The following is a 15,151-nucleotide window of genomic DNA, read 5'->3' on the forward strand; positions in this document are numbered from 1 at the left end:
CATTTTATTTTTTTCTGACAATGAATAAACTGTAAAAAAAGATTTGAAGAAACTTCAAGACTAGGGAAAAATAAGGCAAAAATCTTAATATTGTGAAATATTAGGTAACACTTTACATAGGGTTCATTAGTTAACATTAGTTAATGTATACACTAACATGAGTAATCTTTGTTAATGGTAGTTAATAACAATACAGCTGTTCCTTGTTTGTTCATGGTAGTTAACAGTGCATTAACTAATAGTAACAAGATTTTAATGTCGAAATTAACATTAACAAAGATTAATTGATGCTGTATAAGTGCATTTCACTTAGGGGTGGGCAATATGGAAAAAATAGTATATCACGATTTTTTTAAGAAAATCACGATCACGATTTTTTATCACGATTCTTTTTCAATTTGGTTTTAATATTTTGCAAGTGGCTGTTCATTACAGCCAAACTAATGTTAAAAACAAATCCTTAGGTAACAAAAGAAAAAAGAAAGGCATACATTTAGGCCAGTGGCGAAGATAAAAATCTTTGTCATTATTTTCTTTGTTATTAAAAAAATAAGACAAGATAAACATTACCCAAATTAATATTCAAATGAAATAAATAGTGCTTTATTTTTTCAGATGCAGTAGGTGTATTTAGCAGTAGCATTGAAGAAAGTAATTAAATTAACAAATATGAAATGAAAACACTACATAGACTTCACTGAATAAATTGATTCTTATTAAAGCTACTAATAAAGTTCTCAGTCAGTGAGTGATTTTCTCCTTGTGTTTTTTTTTTTTATTAACACTAAAGGGATAGTTCCCTCAAAAATGAAAATGGTCTTCATTTTCAAGATGTTTTAAACCCGAATAAGTTTCTTTCTTCTGTTGAAAATAAAAGTTATTTTGAATAATGTGAGTTTTTTTTTTTTTTTTTTTTTTTTACTTTTTTTTTAAACGTTTTTTGTAACAATGCAAACTTATTACGGTCACTTTTGATCAATTTATTGTGTCCTTGCTTAATAAAAGTATACACTTTTTATTATTGTTTTTTTTCTTACTGTATCTAATATTACGTCTCTAATTTTTCTAACCAAAATTATACTCGGATAGCTCTTTGGTCTGCAGGTTTTACTACGGCAAGGAACATGTTTGTTTATTCTGTGGCTACATGCATTCAAGAGTTGGTTCGTTTCAAATGAAATGAGTGTAAATATTTCAAAGGGAAAATAAGGTTTCCAAGGGATTTTTGTGTTAAAGGGATTAGGCATCAAAGTGCAGAAAAGGGTTGGTCGGGTTTAGCGTTCAGGTCACGAGTGGTGCAGGCCTCCGTAGTGGCTCAACTTCCCAACCTGGCATGCTTGTAATGTGCTGGCTGATCATTAGCGCCTGTGTTTGCCAATGAGTGTGTTTCTGGCCTAAGTCGCTTGACTTTATTGCCTTGGATTGGCTAGGATGGAAAATTACGTCGCTGTCAAGGTTCTTGTTAACAGAATTTGGACTCGTTGCTAACACAACACACTTTGCGACTATGTGATGTCACAGCGACTTTTAGGGGAAACTGGACATGCACTGACATTTTGGCTCTAATGTGAGCAGGAGATTGGATGTTAAGGTTATCGCTGCTCTGAGGTCTGAGTAAAGATGTTGGAAACACACCGGTTTTGGGAAACACTGACTTGATCCAGTTGGCCTTTGAAGAAATATGTGGCCCCCTCTGAGTGTGTGCAATCGTTGCTTCATTATTGGCAGAAGCTGACAGTGTGTAACCAGAAGGGAATTATCATTGAATAAAGTTTATAAGCAAAGCAGAAGTTGTTTCTTACACCTCAAAATCTTCCCGACTCTCTTCCCTGATAATATGGCCAGCACTGTAAGAAATATGAGAAAATCATCGAGGAATTTGTGTTCTGTGGAAATTTTTCTCAATGTACATCCTCAAAATGGCTAAAACGGCTGTTCAGGAACCCACACGTGACGCACTCGCCTGCCAACACAAATGTACTTTCTGAAGGATGATGCTTGCATAGGCGAGAACAGACCTGCAAAGTTAGCTGGAATCTAATTTCACCTAACAGCAAACTGTGTTTGTTTATATGTGAGATTATATTTTATATTCATGTCTGTGTGGTTTTTGTTACACCAGTAGTTTTGTTATATTTCATTAGTAAGCTGATCATCTGTGGATTTGTCATGTAATTGTTAGTTGATAGTTCATCATGTAAATTATGGCTTAGTCATCTTTTAGTAGTTATTTAGCACATATCCACACGACTTTCAGTAATAAAATAACTTGCTAGAATCACTACTGAATCACTACATTATATTTCTCAGCAATGAATGGGTTACGTCGCTATTTTGAAGTAAATAAAGTCACAGCTTCATGAGTAGAGAGAGAAAGATGCAGGTGGGTGATTCTTTAACTATGGTACATTTCTTGTCCCTGGATGAAATAATAAAATCTAAAAAACATTTCTTCTTTTTTGGTTTTGTCAGACTTACTTCACCCTAAGGAGAATTTATAAAAAAAAATATCATGGCTCAATCATTCTTTTTATTATATAATATGAGGCCTTTTATGCATGATTTTTACCGTTTTCCCCCTGTCCCTAAGCCAGACTTTGTACCTTCAACCACGCTTAATTCTAAATTAAATATTTAAATAATGTAGATTTTAAGTACAAATTATAAAATAATGTCTATAGACCCCTTCAATGTTTGTACACATTGGAATCCTCTGTTGGGTGCGCGCGCAGCATGGGGTCAGAAAAATGGCGCGGCTATAGACCGGCATGATATTGTGTCAAAATCGGTTTTATACAGCGATATAAGCGATGACTTTTGTGTGTTAAAAGCGGAGGTTTTACCGAGCCAGCGCCAGGGGAAAAAGACCTTTATGTACAAAGCCTGGATCGTGATCAACAAGCGGGAAGGCTACATCCATACTGCAAATCGCACCTGCATGGCAGGGTAACGTTAATTATTTATCATATTGGAGACAGATGCACTGTAGACTAATTGACTTGATGGTTATATTTCCCTAGAAAACTGTCACGACTAGGCTACTAATCACTTACCCAGCATCCGTCACCTTTCCTCCAGGGTCATTCTTGCTAAACTAAACGTGTGTCTGTCATTTCACCAATTATCGCTGAGATGCGTGGAAATCGCGTCAGTGCGGGATGTAAAAAAAAAAAAAAAAAAAAAACTCATTAAGACACAACACACGGTTAGAACAAGCATGCACAGTGTACATAGCCTATGTAAAAAATACATAAAACAAAAATCATAGTAGGCATGTTAGTATTTATCGACGCAACAAGTAGGCATGTCGACGAGAAATTCTCTGGTTGCTGGTTTAAACTATGGTTACAGCACGATGGAATGAACTTTTCTGACCCCGACATGCGCACTGCGCACCACAATTTTTTCTGTGACGTCAACCGTTAAGGGGTGCATTTCAATTATACATATTATATATTGTAATATTTATTCACATTTTCTTATATTTTTCATAAGTAGAACCCTTGTCCCTTGGGTTCACTGTCATTTCCGCCACACTGTACAAAATAGAATCCTGGGCTCATTGTTTTAGGTTTGAATACTTAGTAACCATAGCAATAGAAACTCCACAGTGAACACATGGCTGGGTGAAAGGGTGATCTCTTTAGGGGGTAACGAAAAGACGAAAAATCAAGGTAAATATGACTAAAACTGAGAATATGTTAATTGGCCGTCATTTCCAAACGGCTCATATTTCACATGGACGTAAAAATAAATGGATAAATTTTATTTAATAATGTGTAATTTGTGTATATTTAATGCTAACTGTAAAACTAATATTAACAGGCTAACATAGCATGATATTTTAGTGGAAAAGGGGGGAAATGTCATTTCCGCCACAGTCATTTCCACCACGGTGTTCATTGTGGTGGTAAAGACAGGCTGTGGTGGAAATGACATTGTTCGGGCTAAACAGGAAATTATTTTGGGCTATACTAAAACGTTAATGTAAAAACAAAAAACATACAATTAATTAAGTTAAGGTAGTAAGATATATTTTATTATTTATTATTTCTACAATATTTTTGGTAAATAAGAGACCTTGGGCGTTTTCTTGGGCTGTCAGATAAAAATGCCTATATATATATATATATATATATATATATATATATATATATTATTCAATACAAATCATCACACCCAACTTAAGGGATGGTTTATAGACAGATTGAGAAACCAACTGATACTAAAAAACTGTTTGTAGAAATGTTTTTATTTTCTGAAACTGTCTAGCTCAAAGAGTACCATAGTTGAAGAATCACCCAGGTACGAATCTCACCTCTCTCGAAAAATAATAAAAATAAATGCTATAATTCTAGATTTGTTAACCTAATTCTCAGGGGGTGTTCAGCAGTTTAATCAGTTATATGTTTGGTTCAGTTGTACTGTGTTGTTCACTGTGATTGTGTAAAATAAAATGTTAATGTCTGTATCATTATAAACACTGGAAGTTGCTCTCTCCGTAAATATGTTTTCCAATTTTCAGTTTTTTCTCTCCGGTTAGACCCCATACACCCCACTTTAAAGACTCGCACACAAACTGTTTTAGCCAACAAATTGGTCCGTCATGCACAAATATGGAGTGCATTTATATATCTCCTCAATGTAGGAAATAAAAGAAGCCAACTCGGGAAAAAAACACATGCACACACAGACAGACCTTACAGATTACCCTCTAGCAGATGTTCAAAATGAGGCACATATGGTTATATTTTGCTGGAGAAATCTGCATAAAGTCTGTTGGCTTTATATAATGAAAGGATTGTGGAGATGGCATTTTCTAATTAAGTATGTGGGAACAGGTTTTACATATAGAGGCTCAAAATCAGACAAAAAAAAAATATTTCCTTGTGTGTAATGCAGGTTTACTTGTGTGTGTGTGAGTGAGATGGAGTTTTTGCGCTGTGCTTGTGTGTTTGCAGTGCTGTGCTGCCTTTTCATTAGTCATTAGATTTCAATCGTTTCCACTGGTTTGAGGCATTCGGGCTTTATCCAGAGATGCTGCGATCCAATCTCGCAACAACAAACGCGGGAACACACAGCAGGGGAGATGGTGAAACAATGACTTCATTGTGTGTGTGTCCCAGTATCAGACATGTGGGAAAGAACGGGGGGAGAGGAAGGGACTGGAAAATCAACCGGAGAAATGGAAATGGGGGCATGAGGTTGGCAGGGGTTGGTCGAGATGAAGAGTGATGTTCCAACAATCCATGTCTGCAATTACATAACGTCTGAACCTTAAATAATGATGTCTCTTCTCCTCCTGTTTAATCCTCTCTTATTTTCCTTTATTTGCTTCTTGCTTCGGTTCTTTTCTCCTCTCGTTCACGTCTCGTCTTGTCTTAATTCATATCAACCTCTTGTTTTTCTTGTCTCCTTTTAGTCAGTTCTCTTGTATTCTCGTCTCATCTCCTTTCTTCTAATCTCTTAGTCTATTATTTTCTTGTCTTTCTTCCAGTTTCCAATCTCATCTCCTGTCATCCTCTTCTCCACATGGTCTCCCCTTGTCTCATATGGTCTCTCTTCCTCTGTTCCTCATTCACTTGTCTCACCTCCTTTAATTGCATTTGCTCCTTGTCTCTTTTCCTCATTCATTGTCATCTTGTCCTTTTTTTCATGCTTGTCTTCTCCTCTCATTCTCTTAAAGGGCATATTGCAGGTTAGAGGACCCAACGAGTCAATGCATAGAAAAACAATGTAGGAACTAGATTTTCTTTAAAATATACGTATAAACACGCCACAGAAGCTTCTGCAGTCGTTTTTGTGAGAAAATTTTACTTCCGCGTCTGAAAATGGGCGTGGCGGGCGTGACGCAATGAGCGGGAGAGCGGTCGATTCACACAACAGGAAAACAATGAATCGCAATGACATTTCGGACGCTGAGGAAATACTCGTATGACGGATCAAGCCATAAAGTTATGAGCCTGCTATGCTAAAGAGATCAGGGACAGGCCAGGATAATGTCAGACAGAATGGTCAGAGAAAAATTGAGCTGTGATGTGAGGAGAACCAGTGGAGAACAGGACAGGTGCCTTTTAGGTGAGAGACGTGCTTATAGTATACACGTTCGCTAACGATACACACTGTGCTCACAATATTGTACAGATTATTATGATCCTATAACAGGCCAGCAGACATTAGTATGTTTAGGGTAGATTTATTTACTATTAAATGTATAAAAACTTTACTTGAGTATATTTCTATACTAAAAGCATAGGCTATACTCGGGTAAATTTTTAATACATATTTTTCACCTTGGTTATAACAAACAGAACATTAAAGATTTGAGTATTTAAACAACCAATTTTGTTTTTCAATTACAAGTTTTATTTAGGGCATGACATGACTAAGTTACCTATATAACACTATTTGATGCCATTGGTAGTATACCACGATCAATATTCTTGCTTCGGCATACCATGTTGAACTCCATCATATTGCCGGGATGCTCATTTGATCTGAAGTGAACGCTACACACGACCGTGTTTTCCGAGCCGAGAGGAGAAATCCCGTCTCTTCACCTGCTCAAACCGCACCAGGAACGAAAGATAGGCTATTGCACAGTCACTTTTATTGTAATGGAAACTTGTGGACTCGATCTTGAAGTCCTGACAGGCTGGAGTTTTTGCAATCTCCACAAACACAATAATTTACCATGACGATGATAAATTAAAATGCAAAAACTAACGAAAGCACACTGACTGACGAGCGCTCTCACTGAACACCAGCCTGCTCTCACTGAGCCGAGGCTGCGGCTCCCTGATATGACGTCAAATGATGCGATGTTGAAAAAAAAGCCGTTTTTACTAGCAGTCCAAGAAACGCTCACTTTATCTTCTAAATTAGTGCCCTTATGTTGTTTTAAAACATTTTAAATCCTGCATTAACTTTTCATATGGTATTTTCATACAAGGTTATCTTTTCATATGGTATTTTCATACAAGGTTATCTATAAATTTCGATTTTTTTTTTTTTACCTGCAATATGCTCTTTAATTTCTCATCTTGTATTGTCTCTATATTCTCTTGCCTCTTCTATTTCTTCCTGCATCTCTTCTCTTTGGTTCTCATATCAGCTTCTCTCGTTCTTGTATCATCTTATCTTGTCTCCTCTAAATCTTTTTTTTTGTCTCATTACGTTTATTTTCATTCTTTCTTTCCACTCGTTCTACTCTTGTCTCACCAAGGTTTTTTTCTTCTTCATTTTGTCCCTCAACTTGTCTCTTCTCTTCAAGTCTCATCCATCTACACTACTTGTTTTCTTCTTGTCTCGTCTCTTCTCTTCCTGTTTACTACTTGATGTCAAAACTATTTAACGATAACACCAACAGATGAACAGATCACAATACTCTCATCTGTTCTATATCAGATGTTTTGCTGTTATAGGCATATAACCCCACTGGTGCAGTGTCTCTGCATATATGGAAAAACTTAGGGTTATGTCAAGTCACATTTATTTATATAGCGCTTTTTACAATACAGATTGTATCAAAGCAGCTTCACAGTGATAATGTACATTTTTATGTACATTTTAATTGTGACAGTACCGAGAAATGTCTTGTCTATGGCAGTATTGATCAGTTATCAATGTCTCTTATGGTTTTGTCTAATGTTAGGTGAGTTTCTGGGTCGTGAGGGAGATTCTTCATGCTCAAACCCTGAAGATCAGAGCAGAAGTTTTGAGCCTCTATATCAGAACAGCAAAGGTAAAAAGTCTCCGTACAGCACAAATGTGCTTCTACTTAAGTGATTGTATTTGTATGTGTTGTTAAGCTTTTTTCTCTCTTCCTGCAGAAACTATGTGACATGAATAGTCTCCATGCCGTGATGGCGGTAGTATCTGCTTTACAGAGCGCCCCTATCTTCAGGCTCTCCAAGACCTGGGCTGTGAGTTATTTAATATGCTCCATTTGACACATTTTTATATTACTAGCTACATTTTACGGTAACACTTAAAGGCCTTGTGTATAATGCATTTATGCGTAATGTACATTATAATGCATCAATATTTTCATAAAGTTAAAATGTATTACAATATCTGCTGGTTTCTTGTTGCATCTAATATACAGAATGAATATATATATTTATATATATATACATATATATATATATATATATATATATATAAATCTCAAAGCATTGTGTGTCTGTTTGGTCAGTTGGGTTCTTGGTTTATTCATTATTCTGTCCAACCCAGATGCTGCATGGGCCCAGATTTCTTTCGACTCAGTTTTCAAGTTGTTTACAGGTTGTGAAATTATGCAGGCTTCCAACACACAACTTCAGTTAGTTATTGATGAGTGCTGGAAACTGCTAACATATGAATCACTACAAAACCTTGAGCTGTTACTTTCCAATACTCAGACTGATGAACAACAAGCAACTCTGTTTAGTTTTCCCCCTTTTTAGTCTTTACTGGAATTCAACCATTTCAATTTCCAAACATGACACCCTTCATTTTTTTTTTTTGCCTTTAGAATTAATTAAAATAGCATAAAAATGTTGAGTGTTTGAATGAAAATTCTCTCTAAGAAGGGAAAGATTAATGTTAACAATATTCTTATGATCTTTAACGCTTAATTTTCTTTAAAGTTCAATAGACTGCTAATGCTAAAGCTAATACTGAGGTTTTCAAAACATTTGTCTGTTTCTACTATAAAATGGGCCAACTATCTATAAAACTAACACCTGTTGCTTGGGTTTTTAGTTACTTTACAGTGTGTTTACTCACAAATCAATCTGTGGTTGAGCATCTGTGCTTTACTTGGGTTGCTAACATTCATTAGCATAATTAGCATAGTTTTCTTTAGCAGGTTTCCTTCAGAAAAAAAACCCTCAAGGGTTTGGAAATGCTCACTCTTGTAAATGTTACATTTTGATGTATAAGAATCTGCTGACCAAGCATGTTTTCATAGTGGCAATTTGGACATTTGTTTAATTGCTTGCTTTTTTTATGAGACTGTTTTATGAAAAGTGTCATAGCAAAGTGCCTTTTTATCGTTGCTACTGTAAAACCATAAAAACTAAAATTAAAAGTCTGTCATTTATTCGATGTTTAAATGGCCTTGGCCAGTAAGAAACCACCACCTGAAACCCCCTAGCAACCTCATAGAAGGCACTAAAACCATCCAGAACAGCTTACAGACTGCAAAGTAATGCCCTGATATGCATTTTAGAAGCCCCATAACAATGCCCTGGCAGCTACCAACAACATCCTAGCACTGTGGTGGTGACTTTTGCATGTGCAAGCAGTATTTATTAGTATTTTGAGGGAAACTATGGTTACCGTGGTGAACTTGTATAAGGCTATCCAATAGCTTTATGCATCTGTCTCTCCTTTGGAAACCTTGTCTTGTCTTCAGTCACAGCCAGCATCCTCCTCCTCCTCAATGCTGTCTCTAGTGTACCCTTTTCAGTCTTTTACATAACTGGAATATTCCTCTCCCCCGCTTTTTTTCAGATCTATGTTTTCCATGGCTTCTTTGAGTAGCTTTCCTCAGACATTGCCAAACACACACTATCCTATGTCGTGGGCTCAACATACTACTTTTATTTGGCAATTTTTGCGAATGAGTACAATTATTTTCCATGATATATTGTATCATCTGGCATGCTTTGAAAATGATCCAAAGAACGTCTTGTGCTTCAGAGGAAGAACAGAAATCTGTACAAATGAATTTGGATGATGAATAGCCAAGTTTCCATCCAAGGTGGGGGGGGGGGGGGGGTTTATTATTATTTTTTTTTTGGAAACACTTACTAAATAAATAAATAGATAAAAAAATAGATATCGAGTAAAAAGGGCTTGAACGCAAACAAATGCTTTGTTGTATGACAGTCCGCGTCTGTATGTTGCTCCCATCAAAGAACTTTTTCTCTGTAATTTTAAAGGGTAAATTAAATTTATTCTGAGTTTACACAGGCAGATTTCTTTTGTGATGCACTAAAACTTTTGTGATACAGTTTTTTATGGATGATGTCATTATGCACACCATTTTACCGTTCACGGGCAAATTGGGTAGACAGACTGTAGACAGGACGTTTTTGCAAACTTCCCTTTGTCAATAACAGAACAGGGAAAAAGTGGATTAAAAACTTGTCTAGTGTCTCAAATTGATTGCGATTACTGACCTAAATGTACAAGTTTAAATTAGATATTGAATCCCATATTTTTTTTTAGTGTGGTGATTTTTGGTCTGCCCATTCAGACCCCCCCTTTTTTTTGCACTCTCCCACCCAATTGAATTGGTGATTTTGAAATACAATTCCAATCAGGTTTTACAGATTTGCTCATAACAGATTTCAAATGGTTTTCCTTCCTTCCCTCTTAAAGGAGTAGTTCACTTTAAAAAACTTTTGCTGATAATTTACTCACCCCTACAGAAGAGGATTAGGGCCAAGCAATAATAAAAAAAAATAAAACCACCTTGCCATTATAATGCGTGATTAAACTTGTTAAATTTCAAGAAAAAAGTCTAAATACAATCTTGAGAATAAACTCATTAAATATCGAGATTAAAGTCATTGTAATGCAAGAATTAACTCGTTAAATTTAGAGAAAAAATGTCGAAGTACAATCTTGAGAATAAACTCATTAAAAATCGAGAATAAAGTTGTTGTGTTTCAAGAAAAAAACTCGTTAAATTTAGAGAAATAGTCTAAATACAATCTTGAGAATAAACTAATTAAATATCGAGATTAAAGTCATTATAATGGAAGATTTAACTCAAATTTAGAGGAAAAAAAAGTCGAAGTACAATCTTGAGAATAAACTCATTAAATATCGAGAATAAAGTTGTTGCGTTTCGAGAAAAAAACTCATTAAATTTAGAGAAAAAAATTCGAAATACAATCTTGAGATTAAAGTCATTATAATGCGAGATTTAACTCGTTAAATTTAGAGAAAAAAGTCGAAGTACAATCTTGAGAATAAACTAATTAAATATCGAGAATAAAGTTGTTGTGTTTCAAGAAAAAACTTGTTAAATTTAGAGAAATAGTCGAAATACAATCTTGAGAATAAACTCATTAAATATCGAAATTTAAGTCATAATGCGAGATTTAACTCGTTAAATTTAGAGAAAAAAGTCAAAGTACAATCTTGAGAATAAACTAATTAACTATCGAGAATGAAGTTGTTGTGTTCCAAGAAAAAACTCGTTAAATTTAGAGAAATAGTCGAAATACAATCGTGAGAATAAACTCATTAAATATCGAGATTAAAGTCATTATAATGCAATATTTAATTCCTTAAATTTAGAGAAAAAAAGTCGAAGTACAATCTTGAGAATAAACTCATTAAATATCGAGAATAAAGTTGTTGTGTTTCGAGAAAAAAAACTCGTCAAATTTAGAGAAAAAAGTCGAAATACAATCTTGAGAACAAACTCATTAAATTTCGAGAATAAAGTTGTGTTTCGGGAAAAAAAAAACCTATTTAAATTTCGAGAATAAAGTTGTGTTTCGAGATACTGTCTCCATGGTTACTTTGTAAAAACCTTTGTATTGCTGCCACACTACCATTTTCGGTCCCCATGTCCATGCGGAACTCTCGGGACACCCTCCTATGCCATTAGGCTAATTGTTTTTATGAAGAATCTAACTGGCTATTACTTGAGGGTCGTTATTGGTTGTGTACTCCTCCATCCACAGAATGTAACGACTGTAACCATCTATACAGCCATTAATGGCAATGCAGTACATACGGATTTAATTGATCAAAGTCCATATTCCAGAGTGCATTTGGGCCAGCGCTGTTCGTTGTTCAAGTGACGGCTCAAGCGTCTTTTATCAGTACTCATCAAAATGAACGAATCTTTTTTCGCGTCATTTCGTTCATTTTGTTCGTTGAATGAACCAAATGTCTCGAAAAAAGATCCGTTCATTTTGGTGAACGAGTTTAAACAGGAGAGTCACGAACGCGCATCACAGAACAGAGCAAGGTGAGCATTTGCGCTTATAAAATTTACACTTTTTTTTTTTATATAAAAGTGAACTACTCCTTTTAACGCATCACACAGTGATAACATCAAAACCGGTGACGAATATGGTGAAAGTATTCATACAGTATTCACACGGTATGTCCAAGATTTCAGCTGTGACTATTCAGAACATCACAATACCAGTTTCTCTGGGTTTTATTTACTTTTAGTTTTTTGTGCGACAGAGGAGTTCTGCAGGACGCTTATTTGGAGAGCGATATGATGCACCCTAATTGTTCCTGCATCTGTTTCGAAAGCCTCAGTCCTTTCACAAACTTCCTAAAAAAAAGTGGTTTTGCTATGTTTCTGGGGACATTTGCAGAAATTTCATCCCCACACAGACCTGCAAACAGAAGGGTTTTGGAGAGCTGGAGTGTGTTTGCGTGAGAGGTCACATCAGGTAGCTCTTAATTTGGTTAAGTTTGTTGGAATTTCCTGTTAAGGACTCTGGGTTTAATTTCTGCGCCATCAAATTTCCCTTTGTTTGTAGAGCTCTTATTTAATCTTATCTCTCTTTTCTGTCTTTGTTTCCCCCACTTTTGTTTTTGCTAAGAACATTCTGAAACACTAAACATTAGTTTCATTTCCCTTTTGTTTTGTTCAGGTGGAGATATTTTACGCCTGTCCCGACATTTACGTTTGCTCTGCCAAGTGGTTGATGAATGGATAACAAACTAGGATCACACTAACTGTGAATGATTATGATGCAGATGATAAGCACAGATACTAAAAACTGGCTCTCTTGAGATTTGTTGTTAGAGACCGAATTGTTCATGATGATTTACTAAACGTTTGCGTGTCTAGAAACACATGCAGACTTGATAAAACACACAAACAGATGATTTTGTGTTGTTACAGACCTGTATACTTGTTTATTGTTTTTGTCACAAGTGTGCTCTCTCTTGCTCTCTTTCCCACAGCTTTTAAGTCGGAAGGACAAGGCCACATTTGAGAGGCTGGAATATCTGATGTCTAAAGAAGACAACTATAAACGCTTGAGAGATTTCATCAGCAGCCAGAGCATGACATCCTGCATCCCGTATCTGGGTATTTTTTCTTTTCTCTCTCTTTTGAACACACATAAACATAGCCTTGTGGGGAGGATCTTTTCTAATCTGCCGTTCGTAATAATATAATGCAGTTATAAATACATCTTCACACACACACATTTTAATGAGTTTTTAATTAAATTATCCCATTTTAAACCATTTTTTCTTGTTTAGATATTCGCCCATTTGTGTTCTTGAATTTGCCTTTCAAATGAATTTCGTTACGCTTTTGCCGCATTAACATCGAACATTTTTAGAACTCTTGATATTGTTTTATCGGGGAAAATTCTATTGCAACAATTATTGTTATTGTTTTATTGCCCAGCCCTAATGATGACCAGCACAAAATTAGCGTCTGGTTTAAGATTTGCTGGTTTAAGTTTAAGTAACGGCACAAATACCATTAAATTGACTAGTGCAAAACTGCAAACCTTAGTAAATCACCATCTCCACTTGGGATGCAAATGGTTAATAAACCATTATTATCGATTAATTGATTAATCGGTTATGGATTAATTGTCGACGAGAATTTACTCGATTAAATTAATTGTCGGCTAATTGAACATTGCAAACGTGACACGATGTTCTCACGCGAGAGAGACGACTCAAACTTGAGGCGTCAAAAAAGAAAGTATGGGTTTTATGATCTTATTTCAGTGACTTTTTTTTCACAAACCACGCATAAACAACATTATCTCAAAACTACAACATTTTACATACATGTTGCTGACATATTATTGTAGCAGAGTTTGTGCTGAATACAGTGTAATAATAATTTAGCCATGAAAATGTCACAAGTAACAGAGAAAAGCACAAAGAACACCTCCAGGACCTAAAAAACAGCTCAGACCCCTAAGGGATAAAACATATTTTATGTTGCTTAATATTTCACATGCAACACGTGAGCCAGCGCACAATTATTTTTTATGTATTTGAATTTTCTATGCGTAATTTATTTAGTTAAACTACATAAATGCCATTATTCTGTGACGTATCCCAACTGTTACAATAAAACATCAATTGAGCAATATAACATGCATTTTTATTCAGTATATAAGTAATATTTAGCTTTTTATGTTAAATTGATACCGTGAGAAATTTACATTCTCAGGAAAATAGGCGCTTATCAGTTAATCGTTAATCGGTTGATCAACTAATGATTTATGAATTAATTGATAATTTGCATCCCTACTCTCTCCACCCATGCATTTTGTGTCTGAAAGGGACACTCCTACAATGGATTTGTAAAAAGATCAGTCGCAAAAATACTTTTCAGTGCTTATTTTTCTCTGCGTGTCTTTAGTAAATCCTGACTAGTTTTTTTTGTTTGTTTTTTAACGCCAAAAGAGTGTTTGTGCTGGTGCAAGCTGTTAGTAATTCTGGCCCCAAGTCTTTAATCACAATATTCAAGGTACACAGGAAAAGCTATCAACCTTGATCAAGTAAAACTAAGATTACACGCAACTAAGGGTAGAAATACACAGACATGAACAACAAATAAACATAATCAAATCAGAAACTAATGAAAGTCATCATTGATCAAACAAACTGTAATATCGTGAAGTAATATTACAATTAAAAATGCTTTCTATTTGACTGTTTTAACATGTAATTTATCCATGTGATGCAAAGCTGAATATCGGTATCATTACTCCAGTCATTAGTGTCACACGAGCCTTCAGAAATCAGTCTAATATGATGATTTGATGCCATGTCTTATCAATGTTAAAAATAAAAAATAAGTTTGTAGTTTTGCTGCCTTTGTAGTATAAAGATGGTTTAGCTAAATGTCATCCCTACAAGGTTATCAAAACATGTTCATTCATGCACTCCATTACAAACATTTCTGTTGCTTAGTGCCATACTTATAATACTCTTTTATAAGACTGGCATCATCAGCTGTTATGCCCTGTATATACGTGTTGGAGTTACATCATCATCTGAACACAGTCCCAGTCCTGCTTTATTCAGGGCGTTTAGAGCTCAGATGGGCAATGGGAGACGCTGCTGAGCTATTAACCAGTGTTTTTCAGTGTTTTTACTTGTCTTCTTTCTTTTTTTTAACTGGTAGCACAAACTCTGT

At 35.3% G+C, this 15,151-nt stretch overlaps 1 protein-coding gene across 2 annotated transcripts in view; it reads left to right on the top strand.

The window, feature by feature from the left end:
* ralgps2 (Ral GEF with PH domain and SH3 binding motif 2) overlaps nucleotides 1–15,151 on the top strand; it is a 126,559-nt gene that overhangs the window by 58,836 nt on the left and 52,572 nt on the right. For both annotated transcript variants that reach the window (XM_039693518.2, XM_039693519.2), the window contains exons 7-9: nucleotides 7,655–7,744; nucleotides 7,833–7,925; nucleotides 12,940–13,066. In XM_039693518.2, coding sequence (XP_039549452.1) covers nucleotides 7,655–7,744; nucleotides 7,833–7,925; nucleotides 12,940–13,066 — 310 coding nt within the window. The remainder of the gene's footprint in view (nucleotides 1–7,654; nucleotides 7,745–7,832; nucleotides 7,926–12,939; nucleotides 13,067–15,151) is intronic.

Source organism: Pimephales promelas, chromosome 13, assembly GCF_988280905.1.
Source record: "Pimephales promelas chromosome 13, fPimPro1.hap1.1, whole genome shotgun sequence".
NCBI classification, from domain to species: Eukaryota; Metazoa; Chordata; class Actinopteri; order Cypriniformes; family Leuciscidae; genus Pimephales; species Pimephales promelas.